The sequence below is a fragment of the Amia ocellicauda genome, chromosome 7 (genome assembly GCF_036373705.1).
Source record: "Amia ocellicauda isolate fAmiCal2 chromosome 7, fAmiCal2.hap1, whole genome shotgun sequence".
In the NCBI taxonomy this organism is placed as follows: Eukaryota; Metazoa; Chordata; class Actinopteri; order Amiiformes; family Amiidae; genus Amia; species Amia ocellicauda.
Genome location: NC_089856.1, coordinates 4,216,845 through 4,242,728, shown reverse-complemented (window position 1 = coordinate 4,242,728; position 25,884 = coordinate 4,216,845). Strand labels below are relative to the sequence as shown.

General features: G+C 44.5%; 1 protein-coding gene across 13 annotated transcripts; it reads left to right on the top strand.

Moving 5' to 3' along the window:
* Positions 1–566: 566 nt before the first annotated feature.
* Positions 567–23,081, top strand: ilf3b (interleukin enhancer binding factor 3b). Of its 13 annotated transcripts, none has more exons than XM_066708042.1 (21): positions 567–659; positions 3,110–3,270; positions 4,502–4,619; positions 5,128–5,381; positions 6,250–6,430; positions 6,810–6,957; positions 8,389–8,480; positions 9,773–9,868; positions 10,266–10,377; positions 11,121–11,293; positions 11,927–12,038; positions 12,283–12,396; positions 13,196–13,401; positions 13,532–13,708; positions 13,917–14,054; positions 14,625–14,768; positions 15,184–15,313; positions 15,691–15,738; positions 19,317–19,787; positions 20,043–20,153; positions 22,279–23,081. In XM_066708042.1, the coding sequence occupies exons 2-21, from the start codon at positions 3,113–3,115 to the stop codon at positions 22,407–22,409; spliced, it is 3,114 nt and encodes a 1,037-aa protein (XP_066564139.1). In that variant the 5' UTR covers positions 567–659; positions 3,110–3,112; the 3' UTR covers positions 22,410–23,081. The 13 variants fall into 13 exon arrangements, with proteins under 13 accessions (XP_066564139.1, XP_066564142.1, XP_066564141.1 ...); XM_066708036.1 differs by lacking the exon at positions 567–659 and adding an exon at positions 2,533–2,810; XM_066708038.1 differs by lacking the exon at positions 567–659 and adding an exon at positions 2,534–2,810 and having other exon boundaries at positions 5,161–5,381.
* Positions 23,082–25,884: the final 2,803 nt, after the last annotated feature.

Here is a 25,884-nt window from a genome sequence, read left to right as displayed (position 1 = left end):
AACTAAAACACACACCCATATTTAAATAGTGCACACCACAGAACATGTATTGCACTTGAACATACACTGTACATCTTGTGAGAAACAGATTTAATAATAAATACACATGTAATAGTGCACATAATAACAGCAATTACTAATAAACGGTTTAGGTAAAAACTACATCAGTCACTCCGCTCGTAGTGTCACACTGTGCGCCGCCGGGTCGGGTCACTTTTGTGTTTTAAAGTATTTTATTTATGTCATAGTTTAGGGGGGCTTTGATATTCTGGGTCCCTAGGTGATCGCCTAGTTCGCCTGTACAACATTACAGATAAGTTATTAATTTAGAAACCCGTCCAAATAATATTGAATTGGTGTGATCATTTTATATTTTCAATATGGTTTGGCATGTAAGCAATGCTTTTCGAGGGTGCATGGTTTCAGTCCGGTCGCCAGCAGCGCGCAGCTCAAGCGCTCCTTCTCGAGAATCAGGTTTGCGAAGATCCAGAGACGTCACGTCGTCGCCGGGGGGCGGGGCCTCGGCGCTGCGACGGGATTGGTCGCGCCGCGGTCACGTGTGTGCGTGCTTATCCGTGGTGACGCGGATCGCTGCGGACTCGTTGCTCCGTGTGCTTTGTGTGTTATTGGCTGCTGGCGTGGCGGACTTCGCAGTAACGGTAAGAGCGCAGTGGAGTTATATCTGTCGTACATGTGCGCACGAATAGGTCCGCGGTCCATTTGGGTGAATCTCGGCGGTGCTGAAGTAGACGAGCAATCACGAATATGGCTACCGCACGTTCGCTTTTTGTTTACCCGTAGGCAGGGGGAAGGGAGGTGGGGGGAGCTCAGTGATTGATGATCAAATAATAAAAATGCCCGTTGGGTGGATGCATAGGGTGCATTGTCGTTGAGTGTTTATTTCCCTCTGCACCGCGGCAAACCGCCTCGTTGTTGTTAAGCAGGGGTGAGGCCTATTTTATTTTTTGTTTGGAAAAGCTCGGGTTACACTGCGGTTGCGGGACACGAAGCGTGCATTTCCTTTTAATGTTATAAACACATCTCCAGTGGTTCAGTGGTGCACTTTACCTGGACGGTTAATGGTTGCAAAACCTTAACAATAAATTGCTTCTATTCTAACCGGCATTTTCCCCTGCAATGTGATTAGCACGGGCAGTGGGCTGCAGCCGAGGTTGTGCAAACAAAATGGCGGCTTCGTGGGAGTCGCACACGAGGAGCGGGAGAGCCGGGGCAGGGGGTGTGTTTGCGCACGGGTTTTACAGAAGCATTTGGCCTTATAGTTCCGCCTGAATATCGCTTAATATCGCCGAGTACCGCGGCCTGCCCAGCCTCTCGTGTTGTTTATTGTTTTTGTGGGGGAAGATGGCGGAGTGGTGACGTCAGCGCGCATTTGTCCCTGTTTGTGGGCTTAGGGGGCGCGTCTTTTCTGTGTCCAAATTATTTTGGGGGTCTTGGATTTGTCCGCACGCCTCTTGTATAATATACATAATTCATGCGCTGTGTTGCTGCTCTTCGTAACCACGCGTTTCGGTAGTGTGGGTTGTAACGTTAGCCTAGATTCGCACCGATCAAGATACTTGTGCATCGATATGATCAGTGTCAGTGTCTTACTCCTAGGGTTACTAGTAAGTGACGATGTCGGCTGCCATGACAGAATATAGAACCGAAAAGCGGATTATAACTTTCCACAGCATGCATTCCTGTCAGCAGTGAAAGCGGGATTCATGTGACCTCTCTGGGAGTCCCGAGGTATACAGATGTATAGGAGGCTGGCCGTTTAGCACTGATCTAAACTGCTTCGTAGTTTTGGTGGCGTTTGACTGACGCGGTCCTTTCCAAAGTACTGCCGGGCGCCCCCTCCCCCACCCGGAGAGCAGGCTGTTTTTGAGAGGATGGAGGCGGGGCGGTGTGCTCTTTCTGTGGAGGCAGCGGGGTCTTTTGTCTGGCCCACTTCAGTTTTTGCGGCCTTTGTCGGTGGTGCTCTCCTCAAATAGCTAGCAGCGCTGCTAGATGTGCGGGCGTCAGCGCATCCCGACATCGGCCTCTCGCCAAGCAGCTCTAGAAGAGATTTCTGGCGCTGTAGCAAGTAAAGCCCCCACCTCTAAAATTAGTTCCTTGCCTTTGCCCTTAGTTTTGTTGTTGTAGGCAGTGCCCTTGAGGGTCAGTAATTTGATTAACTCCTGTGCTCCTGATATAAATCTGAATGTGCATTTTAAACAGACATTTGATTAACAAATGGGCACCTCGTAATTGAAATACACAAAATACTTAATGATAGCAGAGCCACATGGGCAGGTGGGCTCTGAAGTCTTACAAGAGATTTGCATTAGTTTTAAATCAGAAATGTAATGCTTTGAAGAGATTGCAATGGATTATATATATATATATAATATAAATTACATTGTAATTTCTTAGCCCTTGGAAATGGGTTTCCATTGTCCTGTCATGTCTTGTTGAGATGCCCTCACTCAGGTGTCAAGAATAAAACAAACCAAAAGAAATACAATGACTGATCCCCCGCCCTTCCCTTATCCCCCACCAAGACAATTGAAGGGTTTGACTTTTGCTGGCTGATGGGGAAAGCTAATCAGTGGCACCTTATAGACTAGTGTATTGCACTAAAAACTGGTTTAATTTGATTATGGCTAATGAGTAATTCATCGCTCGGGTCTAATTTTCGTCTAGCCAGTGCGACTGCAGTTCATTTGATTGGGGGGGGGAGTCAAAGAAACGGCAGTGTGGAAGTAGCAGACAGAGCTAGTCCAGATCAGTCATCAAACCTTCAAAGATATAGAAACAACCAACGATGGGTATGTTTGCCCCAAATCAAACTTTTTACACAACCTTGCTTTAAAGCTACAAATCTTAAAAATTAAAATGTTGGGACTAATACAAATTCAAACAATCTTCCTGGGGTGTGATTCTTCTTTTTTTTTTGTGAGGGTGGGTGGGGCTGGGCTATAGTCCTTCCACAATTTAGATTTTAGGAACAACTTCTGTGCTAAGAATCTCAAGTGTTTGGCACTGCTAAGCTTAATACAGAAAACAAACGAACTTCCTTGGTTGCCTTGTACGTCTGTGGGTTGAAAGGCTGACCGTTTAATTGCAGGCGATGGGCAGAGGTTGCGGTCAGAAAAGGGGTGGTAAAGTGGCTAATCGAGTCGAGCTGCCAAGGCCGGTTTGGGACGAGCGCCTGGCCTATGAGGAGCTCCTTTACTGGGACACCCTGATACAGCACGGCAGGCGCCTTCACCCACAAGACTACGATAGGTAACCGCAAGGAATTAAAAAGAAGAAAAATAAATCAAAGCAATTCAGCCGGGCAAAAAAATCTTTTCCTTTTTATCCCCTCTGCAAATAGTGTTCAGCATAGGGGACAGGGCTAGACTTTTGCTCGGTGAAAGAACTTGAAATGAAAAATATATAATGAGGTGCTCACAGCTTTTACGGTTGCTTGGTTTGAGAAAAGGTTGCATCTCGGACTACTAACAGACTTGGAGAGGTCTGCCCAGCTGTGGCATCCAAGCCTGTCAATTGAGTTGTTTTTTTTTTTTTGTTTTTTTTTCCTCTTTGCAGTACAGTGAAAGTAGTACAGTTTAAGTGCACGATAACGCAATGTAAGAAATGCTCTTGGGAGTTCTCCAGCTTTTCTTTCAGGATCTTGGGGAATTTCCATCAGTCGCCCATTCTGCTTAAATTATGGGAAATTGATTTTTTTGCCTGGCTTCATGCGAGGTGCCGTTTTCAATTAGTTTCAGCATTGGTGCTTTTTTTTTTTTTGTGGTCTGGATCTCTGCCAATATCGAACAAACTCCTCGGGACAAAAATATTTCTCTGCATGTGAAGGCATCTGTTTTGAAAGAGTGCTGCCTTAACTTGCATAGAAAGTTCGAGGATCTTTATGAACTTTTCATTGCAGTTCATGTGTTCACAGCTAACCAGTACTGGATTTTGGAGTTAAGTGAGGATTAATCAGGAAAACATCTCTGCTTTCCCCTTCTTAATATTCTTCCTCACTGGATAGGACTTCTACCCAGCTGAGAATGATTTGTAACCACCTTCCAAAGAAATTCCTGGTTTGAGTGGTGACTCGTACTCCAGCAAGTACTTTTTACTGTGGTTACAAATTATTCATAGTGATGTTTTGTAAAACAACTTGTTTGTCATCTGAACTAGGCATCTTCCAAGGTCTAAAATTGCGTTGATAACCTGTTTCTACTGATGCCACTGCCTTCCTCACCTTACAGGTTTGATTAATTGGCAGCTTGAGCGATTCCAGGCTATGTAACGGGGTGGATCGAGCACGTCTGAGCTTTTGATTATCCATTCCCGGTGTGCTGAATCCCTGTTCAACCTGAAATGGCTGAAGATCTTAATTTCATGAACCTTGTGGGCTTGTAGTTCAGTTCTCTCATCTTTGGAAGTGAGTTCAATGTGTTTGTGAAAGGCCGCAGATTCGCACTCCCCCTGAACACCCCCTCCCCATCTCTTGTCTTTGTAGATACGAAGAGCTACGCTACTGGTACGACTGTCTCTGCTACGAGGAGGACTTGAGATTGTACCAGCATTACATTGCAGTCACACAGGAACCGGCAGAAGGCCCCTCCAAACCAGCCATGGTATGTGTCAAACATTTGCTTGTGGCGTGTGCATGTTTTCATGTGTGGGAGGCTTGCGCGGGCCTTCTAAATCAGACCGAGTGCCTCTAGAAATCCACCGGCTTACGAGCTGTAATCCCACCACCCTAATAAGTGCCTAAAGGGATTTTCCAAAAGAGAATATTTTGAGATCTCCTCAGTGGTCTCCACCTTGTAAATATAATGGTTGTAAAAATGTAGAACTTGCTCTCAGGCACTTTGTCTATGTGTTCAGGCCTGTGAAATTTGCCACATTTTTAAGGTTGGTCATGAAATAAGGCTTAGACATTGAATGTATTCATACTACTAGCAGATGTGTAATCACAGTTAAGCTGATTCAAGACAATTTCTCTGTGTTCAGTAAGAATATATAGTTAGCTCTAGCTATGAAGAGATTAAACAAAATCAGTGCAGTGCCTGTTTTCATGTAACAGTTTTGTGTACCTCAAGTACCAAGGTTGAATTTTAAAGCTGGCTTGCGGCTCTGTAGCTAACCCTGTGGCAGCCTCCTCCTTTCCGCCAGCGGCCCATGCGCATCTTCGTGAACGATGACCGCCACGTCATGGCGAAGCACTCGGCTGTCTACCCCACGCAGGAGGAGCTGGAGGGGGTGCAGAACATGGTGTCTCACACAGAGCGCGCCCTCAAGGCCGTCTCGGACTGGCTGGACGAGCAGGAAAAGGTCACAGTCAAGGCTGACCCGGATACGTCTGCGGAAGGAGTGTCTGAGGAAGAGAAGGAGAGGTGAGGCTTTTTGGCCTAGGTATATTTTTTATATTTACTTTTACATTCTGTGCCCTGATTAGTTTATTCGGCAGATGCTGTTATCCATGGCAACCTATCCTTAAGTCCTGTACAATCAAGAGGACAATTATTACACTAAAGAGGTCTGGTAATACAACAAATCCACATAAACCTACAATGTATGAGAATTTAAATCATACGGTGCAAGAAAATTGCAGGTGTTTGGTGGTGGGATATTGAAAGTGCGCACACCTGCAAGCTGGAATGATTCAAAGTGGCGAGGCAAAGAGCAGTACTGAGAAGGGCATGCACCGGGGTCAGTTGGTCTTCGTTGAACGCACTGACGGTTCAGGCAACAAATAGCGCGGCCTGCAGCTTAGACCTAAGTTGAGCAAGTTGTTGGAACGCAGTGACTGAAGCAGGGCATTGCTCCATGGGGTCTGAAAGGGAATGTACTAGTTGAAGTAGGCACTTGATCTAGCCAAATACAAATGCGTAGAGAATCATGCATCCAATTCCATCTGGTCTGGCTTTGCACTTCTTAGGAGGGAATTTTATATTGAGGATTTAAGCCTCTCTCCCTCTCACACTAGCTCCCCTTTAAGGGAGTGCTGCTTCTGCTTCACTGAATCCAATTTGTATCCTCTATAAGCATGCCAAAGGCTGGAAACACCAATGTAATCAGTAGCCCTCCCTCATAACTCATTTTCTCAAATGTCATCAGAGTTTACCTCCAGTACAAACTCAATATGTATTGCACATGATATCCAATATGGCAACATTTCAGTCCCTGAATGAGTGTGTTCAATTGCAAAGCCCTTATTTACACATTACATTATTTTGTTTCCCCCTGCTTTTTGGCACCCAGTGAGCAGAAACCTTCTGAGCAGGCTACCAGGACCCTGCGCGGAGTGATGCGTGTGGGGCTTGTGGCCAAGGGCCTCTTGTTGAAGGGGGACCTGGACCTGGAGCTAGTGCTTCTCTGCAAGGACAAGCCCACAATCTCTCTGCTGAAGAAAGTAGCGGACAACTTGGCCGTGCAGTTTGCAGTAAGTCATTCGGTGTTCTTGCACCCCAGTTCACACTCAATGACCTCCTTTGGTTCAACAGTGACAGGAGTAGATGGTCTGGTCTGGTCTAGTCTAGTCTAGACCTCCCACTAAAGTAGTTTTTGTTTTTAACATGAAACCTTTTCTTAATCGACACTTTCATGGGCTTTATTTAGATTTTGACATGGTCTGAGGTGAAAATAACTCCCATATGTTGTACACATGCTGTTCTAAAACTCACAGGGTTTATTCTGTCCCACGATCACTTCACTAGTGTACGTGCACATGGTAGAAATGGCGAGATTTTAATGCTAGTCGACTCGCATCTCCCGTGGTAGCGAAGCCCCAGACAGATCCCCCACTTCCTCTTTCTCTGCAGGCCATCACAGAGGAGAAGTATGACATCATCCAGTGCATCCGCGAGGCTACGATCGTGATCAAGAGCACGAAGGAGCCGGTCCTGACCCTCACCATCCACCTGACCTCCCCGGTGGTGCGAGAGGAGGTGGAGAAGCAGGCCGCTGGAGGTATGCTGGTCTTCGGGGGGCCTCGCTGTAGCCCAAGCCTCCCCCCTCCACCCACTATTGTTTATTGGGCCTTCAATAGAGCTGATTCCTGTAACAGTAATGTAGTGAAACCTTGCTATTTTTAGCTTTTTTTTTTTTTTATTATTATTATTTTTTTTTTACATGTAGCATTTTTGATGGCCCAATACACACTAAGATTTAACTACATTATAACCCTGTAACTTTTTTTCTTGGAGTAAAATATTCTTTGAAGGCTTCCATAGAATTAAAAAAAAAAAAAAAAAAAAAAAAAACACAAAACAAACTGATTGCATGTGTTTTTTTTAAATACTGGAAAATTGTATTAACAGTTTGTATTGCAGCAAAAATGAGTAGCGAATGCTTAGTGTTCTGGTTACTAGCCACTAGACGGCTACGGACTTTAAATTCTTTGCCGGTAGCAAGGGAGCATGGGTTATAGATAATGCTGGGCCATTTGACTCTGCCTGGCCGAATGCACATTCACCCAGTCATGGTCAAAAGCAACCGCGAGGTTAGGGAAAGCGTGGCGGAGAAGGTCCTCCTATTAGCGTCTTCACAAAGTTACAAGAGGTTTTTGGATAGGAATGAGTGGACAGTCGATGATTTGGACCTGTTCCAAAAGGAAGGGAAATGGCATTTCCAACGGCCTGCGTTTAAACCTTGGGAGAATAGGAACGGTTGGCAGCTTTCCTGGCTAGTCTCTGGAACGACCTTTACCAAGATCTGACTAGCCTTATCTAAACCCCATGCTCAGGATAAGGCCTCAGTTGGCGTTTGTGAAGCCATCAGTTTTGCTGCAGTGCGGACTTGTTTCTATACTTGTGCATCTGATTATTGCTGCCTGTGGTTCAAATCTGATTTTGTCTATCAAGCCTTCTAGTTTGTCAATTTTTAGGGACGCTGGACCTTTGACCAACTGGACGCACTCTGTCTCGGAAGGGGCAATGCAGTACACCCAAAAGGGGCAGAGGGGTGGGGTCGACCCCCCGATTATATACGCCAGTATCTCCAATTTAACTGGTCTCTTGGGCCCCAGGGGGCGAGAACCTTTGAGACGCAGAAAGCGGTATTTTTCGAGACGCCTCCCTGTTAGATGTATTGACACCGTCACGGCGGGGCACACCCCAAGTGTCAACTTCAGTGCAACACAAGTGGAAGGCAGTAAACTGCTGCGCTTGGCTAGATTTGACTCTGGCTGCTTTTTCTTTTTTCATTAATTTATTTTTTCCCTCAGCCAAGTGTCTTTTTTTTTTTATATATATATATATATATATATTTTTTTTTTTTTGGGGGGGGACCCCCTCCCCTCCCCCTGCTGCCTGGGTTGAGAAGCTGCCTCTTCCCCCTCGCCGTCTGACAGAACCCCCTTGGTCAAACTGTACCTTGTCTTCTTATTCCACCCGCCAATAGAAACGCTATCAGTCAACGATCCCCCGGATGTTCTGGACAGGCACAAATGCCTTACTGCCTTGGCGTCTCTCCGGCACGCCAAGTGGTTCCAGGTTTGCATCTTGTTCTTATTTGTCTTAAAAGTAGTGCCTTTGTTTGCCATTTTTCTTTGTGTATTTGAAGTGTATCACTGTTTAGTTTTTTGTTTTTTCTTGTTTTTTTTTCCCTCTGGATGGTGTTAAAGCATAGCGCAGGGCTTGGCACCTGTCTTAGCGAGAGGGCATTTGATACATAACGTTTAAACTAGCAGCGAGTACTGTTATTTATGTAATTTTGTAAGTGGTTTGAGGTCTATCGTCTTAAAACTAGGCATACAGGTTGTTAATCGCGGCTTTGTCTTAAGAGTATCTGTTTTAACTTGTCTTGTGAATTAATTCTAACGAACAGTTAATTTATTTTGATTTGTTTCTCTTTTCGGTTACCTTTGACAAAGTAGCAGCTGTATTAAACTAACTTGTATTTACTGTTCCTCAGGTGCAATATTTCTCTAGGGTGTAAGCAGATCAGATTGTTTTTCAAACCTTGACATTTCTTTGGCTTGACTTCATTTCACCGGCCTCGACTATTTGTAGAATCATTGCGTCACAGTTGACACCGGTTTAAAAAAAAAAAAAAAATCATATCGCGCCTGTCATCTTAGCCTTTTGGTAAATTTCGCCGTACTGAGTGTTCCATCTATAGAGTACATTGTTATTTTTTTACTATTCAGCAGCTTTCCATGTTCACCTTTTCCCTATCTTTCACAGCACTGTCTGTTCAAAAGGAATATTGCACCTTCCTTAGCCTATTCCATTGTGGAGGTATACTTGTTCAAATGCCTTAACAGCGTTTTGGATTTTATAAAACTAAAACATTTCCTTGTTTATATTAGGGAGAACATTACACCACTTATCCCCTCACCACCTCTTTCAATGCATCTAGAAGTGCTTAATATTTAAAATAATAAAAATAAAGGAAAAGTCTTTCTGGTCTTCTCCATTGCAGGATTGTGGTTACCCCATGTGATATAACTACATTAATACTTGAAATGCTTATCTAGAAATGCAAATCCTGCCATGGGATAGCTGTGAAAGGCTGATTTAGATTAGCCCGGACCAAGTCCAACAAGGTGAGCCAAGGAATTTGCCGCCCATTACTTCGGCCAGTGGATGGTCTGCGTCGTCCTACTAGGTCATGTTGAGTTTGAGACGCAACTTTCAGTTTCTGCACCTTGGTTTTTCTTCGTGTTTTTCGGTCTTTTCGATTTGACGGGTATACCTCTGTAATCTGACCAGAAGGTGTAAGGATGGTGTTTGTGGCGTTTTTGCTAAAGCGTGCTCTCCCCTTCCCCCCACGCTTGTTGTAGGCCAGGGCCAACGGGCTGAAGTCTTGTGTCATCGTTATCCGCATCCTGAGGGATCTGTGCTGCAGGGTCCCCACGTGGGCCCCGCTCCGAGGCTGGGTGAGTAGTCTGTTTTCACTTCATCTGTTGTGGTTAACCACTTAACTTACTGTACCAATCATGTATCCCAATCAGTGGTGCATGTATAAAGCACCTTCTACAAAATAAAAACTAAAGGCAGATTGTATTGTTTTCAAATTCACTGATTTGGCTATGGACTTCTCTCAAAGTTTTGTGAGTAAGGGTGGCGGGGGGTGGAATTTTTTGTCAAGGCATTAAAATTCTCTGCCTAGATTCCCACCTAGGCAACCTAACACCTGCTCTAGTGCCCATGAGTTTTTTAGTGACAAATGCATTTAAAAGCTTGTTTTTGTTATCTTCTGCTTTCCGTTTCATGTTTTGTTATAAATATCTAAAAGCCTCTTATTTATCTTTTTTTTCCTTCCCCTAACAAAAGCCTTTGGAACTGCTCTGTGAAAAAGCCATCGGCACTGGGAACAGGCCCATGGGAGCTGGAGAGGCGCTTCGCCGAGTTCTTGAATGCCTCGCTTCTGGAATCTTAATGCCAGGTAAGAGTGGCAATTACAACCCCACACTCTGAACGGAGCTGGTCGAGAGGGGTTCGCACTGAAGTCTGTGTGGCTGGAATATTGCAAAGCAGTGTGTGATGGACTTGGGCCTCGCAGTCTCCAGTAGGTTCTCTCGCACGTTGAAGCGGGCTGTCCGATTTTAAGTTGCGTATCTGTCCCTCGGGCCTGCACAGCCCCCATTGACAGTCGTGATGTTGAGCACCTTTGCTGTGGGCTTTGGCCATCCAAAGGCAGTAAGGCATTTGTGCCTGTCCAGAAGTTGATGTTTAAGAATAGGCACCTTTGTCAGTGAGGTGGTGGCCACAGTTGACCAAGATACCAACTACAATGATGTAGAAAAGTAACTTCATACAGAGGAGAAAAAGGGCAAATGGCCAAGCCATTGGCATGATCTATACTTGTACATCACCATAGTTTGTATGGTTTACCCAGCCTTCTCCTTTTAAGTAACCTGGTTCTCAAACTGGCAGTGTGTAAGGGTTTGTCTGTCTTGTCTAGGTCAGTGATCTTTGTCTGGACGATGTTCACTCTGATGTAAACTCCCTAGTTGTAAAAATTGTACAACCAGTTCCCCCCCCTCAAACCTACAGGATCACATGGATTAAAAAATTTAAACACTTTTGCATGCATGTTGAACACGTATTATACACTCATCTGTGTGTGAGCTGCAAGCTAGAGGAGCACAAACCAGGCTCAATGGTCCCTTGCTTGCGTGCTTTCAGATGGTCCGGGCATCTCGGACCCCTGCGAGAAGGAGACCACCGATGCCATTAGCCACCTTGACCGCCAGCAGCGCGAGGACATCACACAGAGCGCTCAGGTGAGCTTTTCCCCCCCTGATGTCATTAGCCAACTCACCCCACAACAGAGGGAGGATGTTACCCATAGTGCTCAGGTGAGCGTGACCGCGCGGGCCGCCCTATGGCTCTGCTCTCTTCACACAGCTGCTTGCAGCCGCTCTGGCTTACCTTTGGCTTTTCCCTGCCTTTTTAAACATGGATCCCCTATTGGCGGTATGGACGATACTGTACTGATCCAAAATACAACAAACATTGGCATCTAGTAGCTTGGTCCTGCTGGGCCTTTTGCAATCTGTTACACAATAGTAATAAATTAACACCATGACTGTTGAAATAATATTCTTATCATATTGCTGTCTTGTGTAGTTGTTTTAAGTTGACTTTTTTTCTGCTGTATTTCAATCCTGTAGTGAATTGTCTGGGCACATTTCGGAATTACAATTTCTTAGCATATTTATTCGGTCATAGTCCTGCCTAACCCCACCCCCCTAATGGTGGAATCATGGCAACAAAGTTTAAAGTAAACATTTAATTCAAGGAGTTGCAAACTTTGGAAAGGCAAATCCTTTAGGTCTTCACTTGTCTTAACAAAACAGCTAGGCATTGAATCTGGTTTTAAATTAAACATAGACTATGAACCCACCAGAATGTTTAGCTGCCCTTTCAATCTGTAGAGTATCTTTCTCTGCGTTTCTTATCAAGTTTTCTCCTGCCTCCTTCTCTTGCAGCATGCCTTAAGGTTGGCAGCATTCGGTCAGCTTCACAAAGTGCTGGGGATGGACCCTTTACCGTCAAAGATGCCACGGAAACCCAAGAGCGACACTCCCATCGATTACACCGGTAAATATTTGCCATTTTGTTTTATTTACAGATGCCTTTGTCGTTTGTGACTGTTCTGGGTTTAGTTTTCCAATACGTTTGTTTGGGAATCCATCTGAGAGGTATGACTCCTTTTGAAGGTCGCGTTGCATCAGGAAAATTAAGTTTCCGTTTAAAGTTCAATCTATTTTAAGGGGGAATTATCCTGATGGGGCAATTAGCATTGTTAGTGTTGACGTGACGTCTCTCCTTTTCTCCCTTACAGTTCAGATTCCTCCCAGCACCACCTATGCTCCACCAATGAAACGCCCTATGGAGGAAGAGGAGGGTGGAGATGACAAGAGCCCAAACAAGAAAAAGAAGAAACTGCAGAAGAAATGTAAGTGGTGTCCGAGTCTGTTCTAGCCGAAGGAGTGGAGACGTCCTTCCAGAATCCCTGTTCTCGAGGGACACTCATTGCAAACCACCTCGCTAGGGATGTGAGAGTACATGCAACAGAGTAAGGGTACAGAAGCACATGTGTAATTGGATACGATTTGGATTTTAAAAGGGCAAGAGAAGAATTACACTAACACAATTTTTGTTCCTGCGTAGTAAGTGTTATTTCCTAATTGCTTATGCCTCAAAAGTATAGAAAATTGCTATTATTCCCCACAAACTTTGCATTTGTGACCAGGACAGAGATATTTTGAAATGTACCTATTTCTAGTCAGAAAACGGGCAAATTTGTTTCTTCGTTCACATAAAGTCAGAAATAAACAACATATGAATCCAAATTATCGTATTTATACTAAAGTAATACAAAAATGACTACAAAAGATTTAGAAGTTTTTCGAGATTTACGATTATATAATCAAAATATCACTGTCCTGGTCACAAAAGCTAAGTTTGTGGGGAATAATAGCCATTTTCTATACATTTGAGGCATAAGCAATCAGGAAATAACACTTACTACCCAAGAACAAAAAAAATAATAAAAAATTGTTAAACGGTGTTATCAGTTTATCTAACATGAATCATTCTAATTATGTTTGGGGGTGCCAAAATAAGTGCCTCTTCACAATCAAACTGATGGTGCTAACAAATAAACTAGTCCAATGTTCTGTACCATTTCATGGCAAATAATGCAAAATCTTTTTAATTAGCTTTATAACCATTTTTTTCTGTCTCTAATTTAGCCCCAGATGAGAAGGCTGAACCCCCCCAGGCCATGAACGCGTTGATGCGCCTGAACCAGCTGAAGCCAGGGCTTCAGTACAAACTGATCTCCCAGACCGGCCCGGTGCACGTCCCAGTCTTCACTATGGCTGTGGAGGTCGATGGGAAAACCTTTGAGGCTTCAGGCCCCTCTAAAAGGACCGCAAAGCTCCACGTTGCGGTCAAGGTAAAAACAAACGAAACAAATATCTTAATCTATACATTTCTTCTATTTGGAGGCAGCTTATGCATTGGTCCAATCTGCTTTCGTCACCTAAAGCTGACTTCTTCCCACCCTTCTCCTTTCCTGGTCTCAGGTCCTGCAGGACATGGGTTTGCCAACTGGCGTGGAGGTGAAGACCACAGTCGAATCCACAAAGGTCGAGGAGGCATCCAACGACGTGGAGATGAAGCCGCCTGCCACCCCCACCACCACCCCTGACACCGCGGCGGCGCCTCCAGCACCGAACTCTGAGGCAGGGGAAAGCACAGAGGTTGGTCACCAATCATTAAAATGCCCACCCACACCCACAGAACACTTTGTGCTCCCTGCTGGCCAGCCCAGGTCCTGCAGAACCACAGTTTCTTCTGGTTTTGGTCTTATCCGGACCGCTAAGTAACTTGATTCAGCTATTCTTGATTTCGAGCTTCTCTCCTGTGCGTTTCTGTGATGACTCTTTCCTGTTTCTTGCCTTTGCGCAGAACTCGCGGCAGCAGGGCCCCATCTTGACGAAGCATGGCAAGAACCCAGTCATGGAGCTGAACGAGAAGCGGCGTGGCCTGAAGTACGAGCTCATCTCTGAGACTGGGGGCAGCCACGACAAGCGCTTCATTATGGAGGTGAGCAACCACGCACTGGGGTTCTGGGTTACCTTGCCGCTTATGAATGTGTCTTCGATCCGAGTCGGCTGCAGTACAGTGGTACAAAGAAATGTTTAATTTCTACTTTACGGCATCACTGTTCAGAGTAAAGATTAATTGTGTAGTTCTTGTGATGATTATTATTCTGTTCCCGGCAGTCAACATATCTTATAGATCCCTAATAAAACCATGTATTGCTTGTGGGTCTATAAAAGCACCATTTCCAAACCTTTCAAACCACTACCTGCTGTAAGTTTCAAATTAAAAATATGAAAATTTGTGTCTTATGATTTAAAACTGATGCTCGTTTTCTGATAAATGTGCACTTCTGCCTTTGGAGACTGGAAATTGTGGTAAATGCTGCCATCTTGTGGGAAAACCTCCAGTTCAGTGCTTTCATATCTGCTGGACAGCTCCAGTCCTGACACGGCAGTGAACAGCTCTGGTGATTACAAGCTGCAGGCTACAGCATCTAGGGTTTCATTTTGTGCTAAATTTGATTTAAAAATAAATAAAATCACTGCTGTTTTCTCCCCTTTCTTCCTTCAGGTTGAAATCGATGGGCTGAAGTTCCAGGGCACTGGCTCCAATAAGAAAGTAGCGAAGGCCTACGCTGCCCTGGCTGCTCTTGAACGGCTTTTCCCTGAGGGCTCATCTACAGAAGCTGCCAAGAAAAAGAAACCCCCTCCCATGGTAAGTCAGCCAGCAGTGTGCGTGTTGGTGTATTTTTCGTAAGTGTTATGGGTTCTCGTGTGAAAATGTTGGCTAAAATGTATGCACTTCTTTTTTTAGTAACTTCCTGTCAAGGTAATGAGTCACTATCTTGGTCATCAGTTGAATCTGTCCCTTCAAGGCAGTAGCGTTGTATTCAGAGTATAACTCTGTGTAATACGACCGGGAGAGGCCATTCTTGTCAAACTTCACAATGCTTCTCCAGAATAAATGGGAGAAACCTAGTGAATAGTTTTCGGAAGCAATTGCTTATGATCTCCCTATACCTGCGCCAACATCTTTCATCCCCATACTCAAATTTAGGGCTTACCAGTAAAACGTCCACTTTTGGGTTATCCATTCTGGTAAAGCCTGATGTCTCCTTCCCTCCCTACAGCACAATCCTGGGTTTGGCATGATGGGTGGTGCTCCAGCTGACCCCACAGTGAACCCCCGGGGGCGTGGTCGAGGGGGGCGGGGCCGGGGCCGAGGCCGGGGATTCAATAACGCTGGCGGCTACAATCAAGGTAAGGCTCTCTGCCGGGTCACCGCATGCCGGCACAGAACACCCATTCATTCCACACCAGCTCACTGTTCCCCCAGCAGAACGAGTCTGGCTTCCTGGCATCTTCTAAAACTATGTGCCTTGTCATTTTCTGCGCCCCCCTCCCCTAGAGAGTTTGTCTTGGAGGGGGTTATTCATTGGTCAGTGGGTTTTTACACGCCAAACACAAGCAAGAGAGCACAGTATGCCTGTCATTGCCTTGATGTAGTTGAGATGTGTTACTGCACATGTTCAGACATCATGGTGACCATTTCAGAGCCCTCTCCCTCGGTCTCATTTGATTTGACTTCAGTTTTTGCTCTCGTGCAAAAAACGTCATCTACGTCCTTTCTTTAACAGGAGGATATGGAAGCTATGGTTATGGATCCAATGCAAACTCCGGATACAGTGAGTTAGTCTTTTTTGGTTGCCACTTTCTCTTAATATTCTGAACATAATCACGATTTTCAAAATTGAGGAGGGGAGAGGCTTTTAACACACACACACATACATACATACATACATACATCCATACATACATCTGTTTTCTAGTCCAGTCTAGTTTATTAAGGGTTTGATTTCTTGACCCAGAGTTTATAGCTGAAAGGCTTGTATCATACCCTTGAAGTACAGACTTTACTTCATCTACATGCCCTGGGCAATTTGTTTTCAAGGACTAGTGTCAGTCGGGCAGGTTCTAGTTGCAGGTATTGAACTATTCAGACTTGAATATGACGCTATGGTGATGGTGCTATAAAGTGGGGAGACCTTGTGTACTAACATTCAAACTAAGTTATAAGGAGTTGGGATTATCAATATAATTTTCTATGAAAATTATTAGTCCCCACCCCTTTATCAGTATAGTAAAATTCTGTCTCTGGGGTTAACCAGTGTAGTCAACACATTGCTCATTGCAAAACTAGATGCACCTTTGATGGAGCATTGACAGTAATTTTCTTCTGGCTATACCTTGTATTAGTGATTCCTTGCAAGGTCAGTGTTTGGTAACTAAAGTGCTTTTAGTAATTCTCCTTGTAGGTGAAGGAAACCAAATGACTCCAGTTGTGATTGGCTGATTATAGACCCTGTCCTTACTGGGAATTAAATGTATCCATTGAAATGTGACTAATCTGTGCCAGGGGCGTTTCCCCGTGGCCGTCTGGTCCTTCCTGGGCACAAGCAGATGGCAAGTCAAATTGGGCTACTTGATGATAATTTGGAGAGGCCCAGACAAACTCCGCACCTGACTGAAGACTCAATCTGACACCCCTTTGTAGTCTACCCTCCTCTATTTTGCACTTTTTTTGGTGTTTTAACAATTTTACATTTCTCTGCTTTAAGCCACAGGACACAATCCGTCACTTTTTGATTGTCAATCGGAATTTCCCGAATTCCCCCCAGCAGCTTGTTCTGAGGAAAGACCATCTTGAGGGTGACCGGAGCAGAGAAATATAAAAAGGAAAAAAAAAATTAGAGCGATCTTTAGAAAATCATGAATAAAATCCTTAAAACTGAGAAATTATTGGCAAGTGAGCCACCTTGAAGACATATCTAATTTTTTTTTTTTTTTTTTTTTCTCTGCTCTGTCTCACTCTATAGGTGACTTTGTCTCAGACTGCTATGGCTACCACGATTTTGCATCATAGACCATCTGTTCCAAAAAAAAAAAAAAAAAACCCTTAAGAAACCCAAGCATTTTAAAATTCTTCCATCAAATGTCAACCTCCCCCCCAAAAAAATCATGCAAAGGGTTTAGACGCCGATAGCCGAACATCCACTACGACTCGACACCACCTTGACATTTTTGCTGCTCCGTCGATTTTTGTGTCGGAAACTGGACTCGCAGTCGCAGGACCTTGAAATAGAACCTGGAATCTGGATCGAAGAGCTTTAACTGTGGGAAGAACATGATTGTCACGCGTGCTCCGGTTGGGGGTGGGGGAGAGAGAAGGTGGCAGTGTGGGAAGCCATGATGCGTCAGCCCAGGTCCTCGGATTCTATATTTTTTACTTTCAAAAGCGAAAAGTGGCCTGCTAGGTCACATTTTTCTTTTCTTTTTCTTTTATGTTTTTATAACCAGTATTAATAGCAAGAAAAACCCCTTTGACTCCCCCCTTTTTAATTTGCCGCTAGGTACCTACCTGGTTGCTATGCACTCGCACGGTTTGAGTTGAGAATGTCACAGGCTGACTTTTACCTCTGTAATGGGTTGGTTGACAAGACAGGCCAAGCAATTCTGAGGAAATCGCTAAGTGGGACTGGAGCTCTGTGTAAACGACACCCAACGGTTTTAATCTGTAGAGTGGCTTTTTATTGTGTGTAACAACTCCATACACAGCCGTTAATTTTAGTAAGGAACTCGACCCTTCCTTTGTAACAGTTTTAAAATGGAGTGACACTTCTGGTTCTTGCACGATACTGTGATTTCCTTTTAAGAAAAATAACATGTTTTTATGTTACTGTATGTAAGTAGTCGTATTGCTTTTTTTTTTTTTTTTTTTTACACAAAATAAATGTTATGCCAAGAAGGGGGCAATAAAAAAATAAGCTTTTTCTTTTAGTTTTTTTTTTTCCTGTGAATCGGTCCATGTTACTGAATAGCATTAGGCCCAGTTTTTGAATTCCTCTCCTAATGAAATGCAGTGCACAACCTGTGCAACATGCATTACTTTGATTTGGTGGAGCAATGCTTGCCTCCTGTCTGGGTCCTTTGCATGTGTGCATAAGCAAAGTAAATGTGCCCCCTCCACTTTGTGGTGTTTTATTTGCTCTTGCGGAAGTGGTTTGTGGTTTAAATGGGTGTTCTGCTCTCAAGCTGACCTGAAGCATATTCATGATACCTGACCTCCATTTAAAATAACTTACTGCACCCCAGTGAAGCGTGTGAAGGAGTTGCATGTGAAATGGTAAGTGCTTTTAGACTCCTTGGAGCTGTCGATAGCACAGCATGTAGCTCTCTGGTTTAAAAACAAAATAGTGCACTTCATTTGTTCCTTTTAATTTGTGCTGTTTTATAGGGGGGAGGACCATTTGAGCTTAAAAATTGGTTGAGGGAGTTGTACCTGTAGGTTAACTGAGGAACAGAGGGGAACCAAAATTGTTCTAAAAGTCATTGCTGGGCTCCCAAGGAAGTGCTCCAAAATGTTTTGCATGTCATGGTTAATTTAGCTTTGCTTCTCTTGCAAAAAAGCAGAAGGTTTGAAAGCACAATTGAAATAAAGGTAGGATGGTGCAGGAAATTTGAGACACTGTACATGCTGCATTCCTGTTAAAGATCTTTATAGGAATGCATTAACTCCAGATGTGTCTGTGTGTGGGGGATGCTTTTGCAGTCTCGGGTTTATATTTCTTTCTCCCCCTCTCATCAATTGGTGTTGATCCATTAGTTTGTCTTGGTGAAGAGAGGACTCTATCAAGTGGTTTATTATCTGGAATGAACTAGTGCTGTAGCTGATCATCCCTGGGGAATGTTCTTCAGTGTGTTTTCTGCACTCCCCGTGGGCAAATTATCAAAAGGGTCATCTGGTTTCCTTTGCTTTTGTGACCTTTTATGTTCTAGCTCTTGCCCAGTGGGTCATACTGCTGAAGGTGCAGGTCGAAACCCACTGCTATGGTTTGTTTTTTTACATTTCAATGTCGTAGTTGCGTTGATGCACTTGACATATTAAGTGGGCGAGCTTGGAGAAGTGAAGGACTTTCACGTGACATTGAAGCCTTGGGGAGTCTGCTTGGAAAAAAGTGCACAAGTTTTCTACAGATAACCAAATAGACTGACCTTTTAATGCCTTATTGTAAGGGACCAAAAGACTTCAAGAAAAGTCTGGAAAACATTTGTTTTTGTTACAACACACCTTAAATAGTTACAGGTGGCCTCGCATGAATACCCCTTTGCACTTGTACAAGAGTTTCTCTTTACAGTCCAAATGTACAGATGGCTTTAGTTTTTTTTTCCACTGTTGCTTCATGGGATGCGTTGTGTCCTCCAGATAACTACTACAACAACAATGGTGGGGCCAGTGGTGCAGGTGGACCTGTGGCTGGGGGCTCCGGCATGGGCCCTGGCACCAATGCTGGAGCAGCAGGGGGCAGCAGCAGCAGCGGCAGTGGTGGGGGCAGCAGCGGCTACAGCTCCTACTACCAGAATGACGGCGGCTTTTCCGGCCCTCCCAACCCCAAACCCCCTGGCAAAAAACCGCCCCACCACCAGGGAGTCGGCCCGGGCAAACAGCCTTTCGGTGCAGGGGGAGGGCCTGCCGGAGGTGGGGTTGGAGGTTACCAGGCTCCACCCCCCAGCCAGGGCTCCTACAGCCAGTACAGCCAGGGCTACAACCAGGGTGGCCCGGGCAAGAAGAACTTTAACCAGAATCAGGGAGGAGGGGGAGGCTATTCCAACTACAGCACCGCCTACCCCAGTCAGGTGACCGGAGGGAGCGGCAGCCAGGACTACAGCTATGATGGTGAGAGCTGGCAGGCAGGCTTCTGTGAAGGAATTTGGGTGATATCTGGAGTGTATTGTACATTGGGGTCATTTCAGGGGTTTTCTGTACAGTGTTTAAAACTTAAGCATGTTATTTCAACTGTCTGTTGTCCAATGCTGTGACCTGCTATTTCGATCTCGATTTATCTACTGTTGCTGCCTCTTTTAATGTCTGTGTCTGTAAATATTCCCTCCAGTATGCTGATTATTATTTTTTTTTTTTCCTGCCCCACAGGTTACAGCAGCAACAACTCGTACAGCTCGGGAGGTGGCTCCTACCCCCAGGGCTCGCAGGGGGGCTACGGAGGGGGGGCAGGAGCATCTGGGGGGGCAGGCAGCTACCAAGGTGAGAACTTGAATGCTGATAGACAGGGCATGATCTTAGATTACCCTGACTCTTCCAAAATGAGACCGTAGATATGTTGGCATTATCCCAATATGATTACAAAACATACACGTGTCCAAAAATATATAGTACTTAACTTTTAGGCGCAAAGGATATTTTTTAAAAGTGACAACTGGGTGAATCCATTGCAGAAGAATTTTCTAATGAACAGGGTGAGCTTTTAAGTGGACCACATTTGGATTTCTCAGAAGAAACAAATGCTAAATCTTAGTGTTTTTGTGTGTGTGTGTGTGTGTGAATGAAGCATCTAATAGGAGAAGCAGTTAGAGCTGAAAGCAGATTTTCAAGTCCTTCCTAAGGGGGTGAATGCAGGGAAGGTGTCTGATTGGGTGGGGCAGAGATTCTAGGTACCGTTACTGTAACCTTTACAGCAGGTAGATTTTAATTCAGTTCATGTTAAAATCCAAAGGTAACGCAGCAGTCTAATCCTGTCTTCCCAAGTGTTCAACCGTGACGCACCATTGCCATTGGCACTGGCAAGATTACCTGGAGGACATGATGTCAAAGCTTTTCGAAGCATGTAAATGGACTCGGTGTTCAGTATTAAATTCCAGTGCACAATTTGCATGTTTTGCTTTTTAACTAAAGCTGATTTGCAAGTGAAGTTATCCTTTTGTTTGTTTTTTGTGTGTCGTTTCTTAAACGTGAGGCACATTTTCTCCTACCGGATTCCTTGGCAGACACTATAAATGGTACACTTTTTCTTTGGGGGATAATAAAGGGCTTTTTTCTTTCAGGTGTTAAGTTTCTTGATTTTGGTCAGGTTGTTTACCGTTTGCGTGTGAGCATGAGAACAGGAGGGTCTGGTTTAGTCTTTTCTAATTAATTATGAAAGGACCTATGTGAAGATGAGGGAACTGACCACTCCCTGTACTTGTCTCAGCCTGTGGTTATATCCGCCACGGTAGAGGACAAAGAACCCCCCTTGTGTGCTATCAGATCGTTCAAAAGAAATTAAAATTCATAATGAATGTACAAATGAGGGACATTGGGACAGTGTACAGCTGTAATCTCCCAGGAGGAACTGGGATATTACAGCTGTACACTGTTCCAATGTCTCATGCTCAACAGGATCGATCCCACACACATTCTGTGCACCAGACTAGTCTCTTTGCTGCCTTCCAACATAGCCAGCGGCTATAGCTAACAGATGGGCTTAGGAGGTTAGTGTACGGTCAGACGTGGCACGGACGGTTTCCACAACCGCTGTACTACCTCCCCTGTCCCAGACGCTGCCCAAAATGCATCTACAACATTTCATTAGACATTTCCTCACTCACATTTAATCAATTTGCATGTTCACTTACAAATTACATAGTCGTTCTTAATTTAGATAATATTGTCTAGGAATTGAGACATTCTATTAAATCCTACAGTTACCCATGGCAGTTGTCGGTTTTTCAACTCTTTAATTTCACCCTTTTCAGGGTTGGCAAACCCTGGTCCTGGAGAGCCACAGGCCCTAAAGGTTTTTGTTCTATCCATGTTCTATTTTGTTCTACTGCTTGATTTAACCAATTGTGGGCTTAATTAGGCAAAATGTCCTTGTGTTCAAGGTATCCAGTGATTGGTGATTTAGAGAGACCTGGAAAACCTGCAAGGTTGGGCCTCTCCAGGACCAAGCTTAGCCAACCCTGACCCTTTTTATCGAATAATGCATCACTGTCGGCTTGTTTACACTGGTGCGGTCGACCAGACTTTCCTCATTCTGCACAGAATATGATCATTTGTGAAAGTACATTATCTAATTCCAGTAATGCATATTAGGAGGGATACTTGCATATGAGCCTGTTTGTATAATTAAAGTGCAGTACACCAGATGAATATTTGTTGTGGGTGGTCACTCAGTGTAAGTTTTCTCCCTAAAACACTAGCTGTTGTGGTTGGGGATGTTAAAGCCATTTTACGCATGTCAGGGAATATGTGCAGTGTGTTATTGAAATGACTATGGAAATTGGTGATGAACTGTTGCTCGTGAGGAAAAGTACGTGATGAGAAGATTGGATTCTGCCCGAAATACCTCTTGGGCTAAAATGATTTGATTTTCTTTTCTCCTCCTTCCAAGGTTACAACAGTCCATCAAACTACAACGCACAAGGGGGAGGCAGCCAGACATACGGCGGAAACCAGAGCTCTTACCAGAATCAAGGAGGGTACGGGCGAGGGGATCACGGCATGAACTATCAGTACAGATAGACTGACCCCTGTACGCTCCCCTTTTCAGATCAGCATCTCATTTTTTTTATTTTTTTAACCAACGACGCATCAGTATCCCTTTATTAATTTGGAGAACCGCTTAGTTTGAAAACTGTGGACTTTCAGTTTGATCCTTTTTGATTTTTTTTTTTTGAAGAACATTTTGGGCAGTGTGATGTATGTAGCAGCATTTTTGTAGTGTTGATTTTTTTTAATCTAAAGACCAAAAACAAAACAAAGAGCCACAAAAATTACTTGCTGGCTTTTGTGTGAGCTCATAATTGTACTTGGTTGTGGATTTCTCAACACAAAGTTTCAGTACTTTAGTGTTTAACTCATTTTATCTGGGGTTTACGACTGCCAGACACAAGCTTGATTTCAGTGTCCTGACTGGGATTTCTTTGCAATTTGGGAATCAAACCGACAGCCTGTCGATTCCAGGGGTTCCACAATTGTTTTTTTTTTTATAGACTGTTGGACAAAAATTGAAGACTGACCTGAATACATTGAGTTATTGTTCAGAACTGAATCTCTACAAACTGCACAAAACCTACTTGTTTTTATTTGTAAAAAGACAAAACCGTGAACTTTTTTTTTTCTTGTATTTTTAAGCTTTTTTTTTTTTTGTTAACTTTGTTGAAACCATTTTTTTTTTTTTTTTTTTTTTTTTTTCCCTCTCTCTTTTGTATGTCTTTACTTTTAAAACATTTCAGCCAGTTTTCTGCACTGGTGAATGTAGTTGACCGGAGAAAATTAAATTAAAAAAAAAAAAAAAAAAAAAAAAAACTTGTTTGTCTTGTGTGTAAATGAAGAAACTGGAGCAATCTTTATCTAGTTTATTAACTGGGTTGAATTGTTTAAACAGTACTTTGAATTATAATTTCAGAACAAGGGATGAAAAGAGAATAAGATCCTGATCTTATTTGACTAGATCAAACCTGGCATACATCCAACATATCCCCCGCTCCCCTATTACACACTGTGCATCAAGAGTGGCAGAATTGAATGTTTAGGAATGGTGAATTCACATGTTTTTTTACATGGACACAGTCTCTAAACTTGGTTTCTTCTGCTCATTCTCCCTGAGTGCAAGGAAGGTATCTGATTGGGTGAGGCCAGGATTCTAGGTACTGTTACTGTAATCTTTAGTGCAGGTATATTGTATTGACCTTGGCGATGGAGACTTGCTTGTGGGATGTGGTATGTCACGTTCCTGGTGGGGAAAGAGACCGAGCTTGTGGAGGAGGTGGAAAGGTAATGACTAGATATAGTTGGTCTCACCTCCACGCATAGCATTGGCTCTGGAACCAAACTCCTCCATTGGGGCTGGTCTCTCTCCTACTCCGGAATGGACCTGCAAGAGAGGCCCCGGTGGGTGTGGGGATACTCACAAGTTCCAGGCTGGGTGCCGCAAAGTTGGAGTTTGTCCCTGTAGACAAGAGGGTCGTGTTGATGAGGCTTCATGTCTCAGAGAGGAAAACTTTCACTGTTCAGAGTATTCAGCTTTTTTGGAGAAGGTGGGTATGGTGCTCGATAGGGTGAAGCCTTCTGACTCTGTAGTCCTATTAGGGGACTTCAGCACTTATGTAGGGAATGATGGAGATACTTGGAGGGGGGTGATTGGGAGGAAAGTCCTCCCCGATCTGAACCTGAGTTGTGAGATGTTATTGGACTTCTGTGCTAGTCATGGATTGTCCATAACGAACACCATGTTCGAGCACAAGGAAGCTCATAAGTGTACGTGGTACCAGAGTACCTTGGGCCGAAGGTTGATGATTGACTTTATAGTTGTATCATCAGATCTGAGGCCGTATATTTCAGACACTCGGGTGAATAGAGGGGCAGAGCCATCAATTGAACTCCACTTGGGGGTGAATTGGATCCGACGAACAGGACGCCGGCCGAATAGACCCAGGAGACGTAAATGAGCAGTGAGGGTCTGCTGGGAACATCTGGCTGACGATACTGTGAGGAAAGATTTCAACTCCCATCTCCGGACAAATTTCTCCTGTATCCCGAGTGAGGTCAAGGACATTTGAGTCTGAATGGACCTTGTTCAAGACCTCAATTGTGGAGGTGGCCGCAACAAGCTGTGGCATGAAGGTGGTTGGTGCCTGTCAAGGTGGCTTTCCTAGGACCTGCTGGTGGACACTGGCAGTGAGGGAAGCTGTCAAATTGAAGGAGGCCTTCCTAGCGATGCTCGCGGATCACACTCCTCAGCATCCCTGGTAAAGCCATTGAACCTTGGATTCAGGAGGAACAATGTGTCCTTTCACAGATATTTGAGGGGGTATGGGAGTATGCTAATCCAGTGTACATGTGTTTTGTGGACTTGAAGGCATACGACCGCGTTCCCCGGGAAGTCTTGTGGGAGGTGTTGTGGGAGTATGGGGTTCCCGGGGCAGCTTATGCGTGCCAGCCGGTACTTTTATTCCCAAAGCGAGAGCTGTGTCTGTATTCTCAGTGTTAAGTCAAAAACGTTCAAGGTGGGTGTTGTCTCCACTCCCGTTTGTGATTTTCATAGACAGGATATCAAGGTGCAGCCGAGGTAGGGAGAGTATCCAGTTTGTGGGCTTGCCCCATCCAACTGTGATCTCCGACACGCACTTGAGTGTTTGGCTGCCGAGTGTGAAGGGGTTGGGATGAGAATCGGCACCTCCAAGTCTATGGCCATGGTTCTCTCTCGGAAAAGAGTGGATTAGTGGAGGAGTTTAAGTACCTCAGGGTTTTGTTCACAAGTGATGGAAAGGGGGAGTGTGAGATTGACAGGCGGATCGCTGCAGTGGCTGCAGTATTGCAAGTGCTGTATTGGTCAGTGGTGGTAAAGCCCTCGGTCCCCTCGGTCAAGGCTCGCAGGTTAACACTTCAATCTACCTCCTCATCCTCACCTATGGTCATGAGCATTGGGTAATGACCAAAAGGACAAGATCGTGGGTGCAAGCGGTAGAAATGAGGTTTCTCTGCAGGGTTGCTGGACTGACCCAATGGGATAGGGTGAGGAGTTCAGTAATCCCTGAGAGCCTCGGAGTAGAGTCGCTACTTCTCCGAATTGAGAGGAGCCAGTTGAGGTGGTTTGTGTATCTGGTAAAGCCTGTGCAGCTCTACCAGGCACATCCAACTGGGCCCCGAGGCCGACCCAGGGCTCGCTGGAGGGATTATATCTACCGGCTGGCCTGGGTACGCCTGGGAATCCCCCAGGAGGAGCTGGAATCTGTCGCTGGGGAAAAGGAGGTCTGGTCTGCCCTGCTTAGTATGCTGCCACCGCGACCCTCACCAGGACAAGCAGTGTAGAAAATGGATGGATGGACAATTTCTGGTCACCCAAATAATCTTTTTGCCTCCAATGTAGCCAGTGAAAATTGAATTTTTACATTTTGAATGTTTAAGAGAAGTTAGTGGAACATTCTCTTGAATCAGCCCTGTAATATAGTTCCACTTGGGGTGGATGGGCTCTAGGGTCCAGGAACTTGTTGAC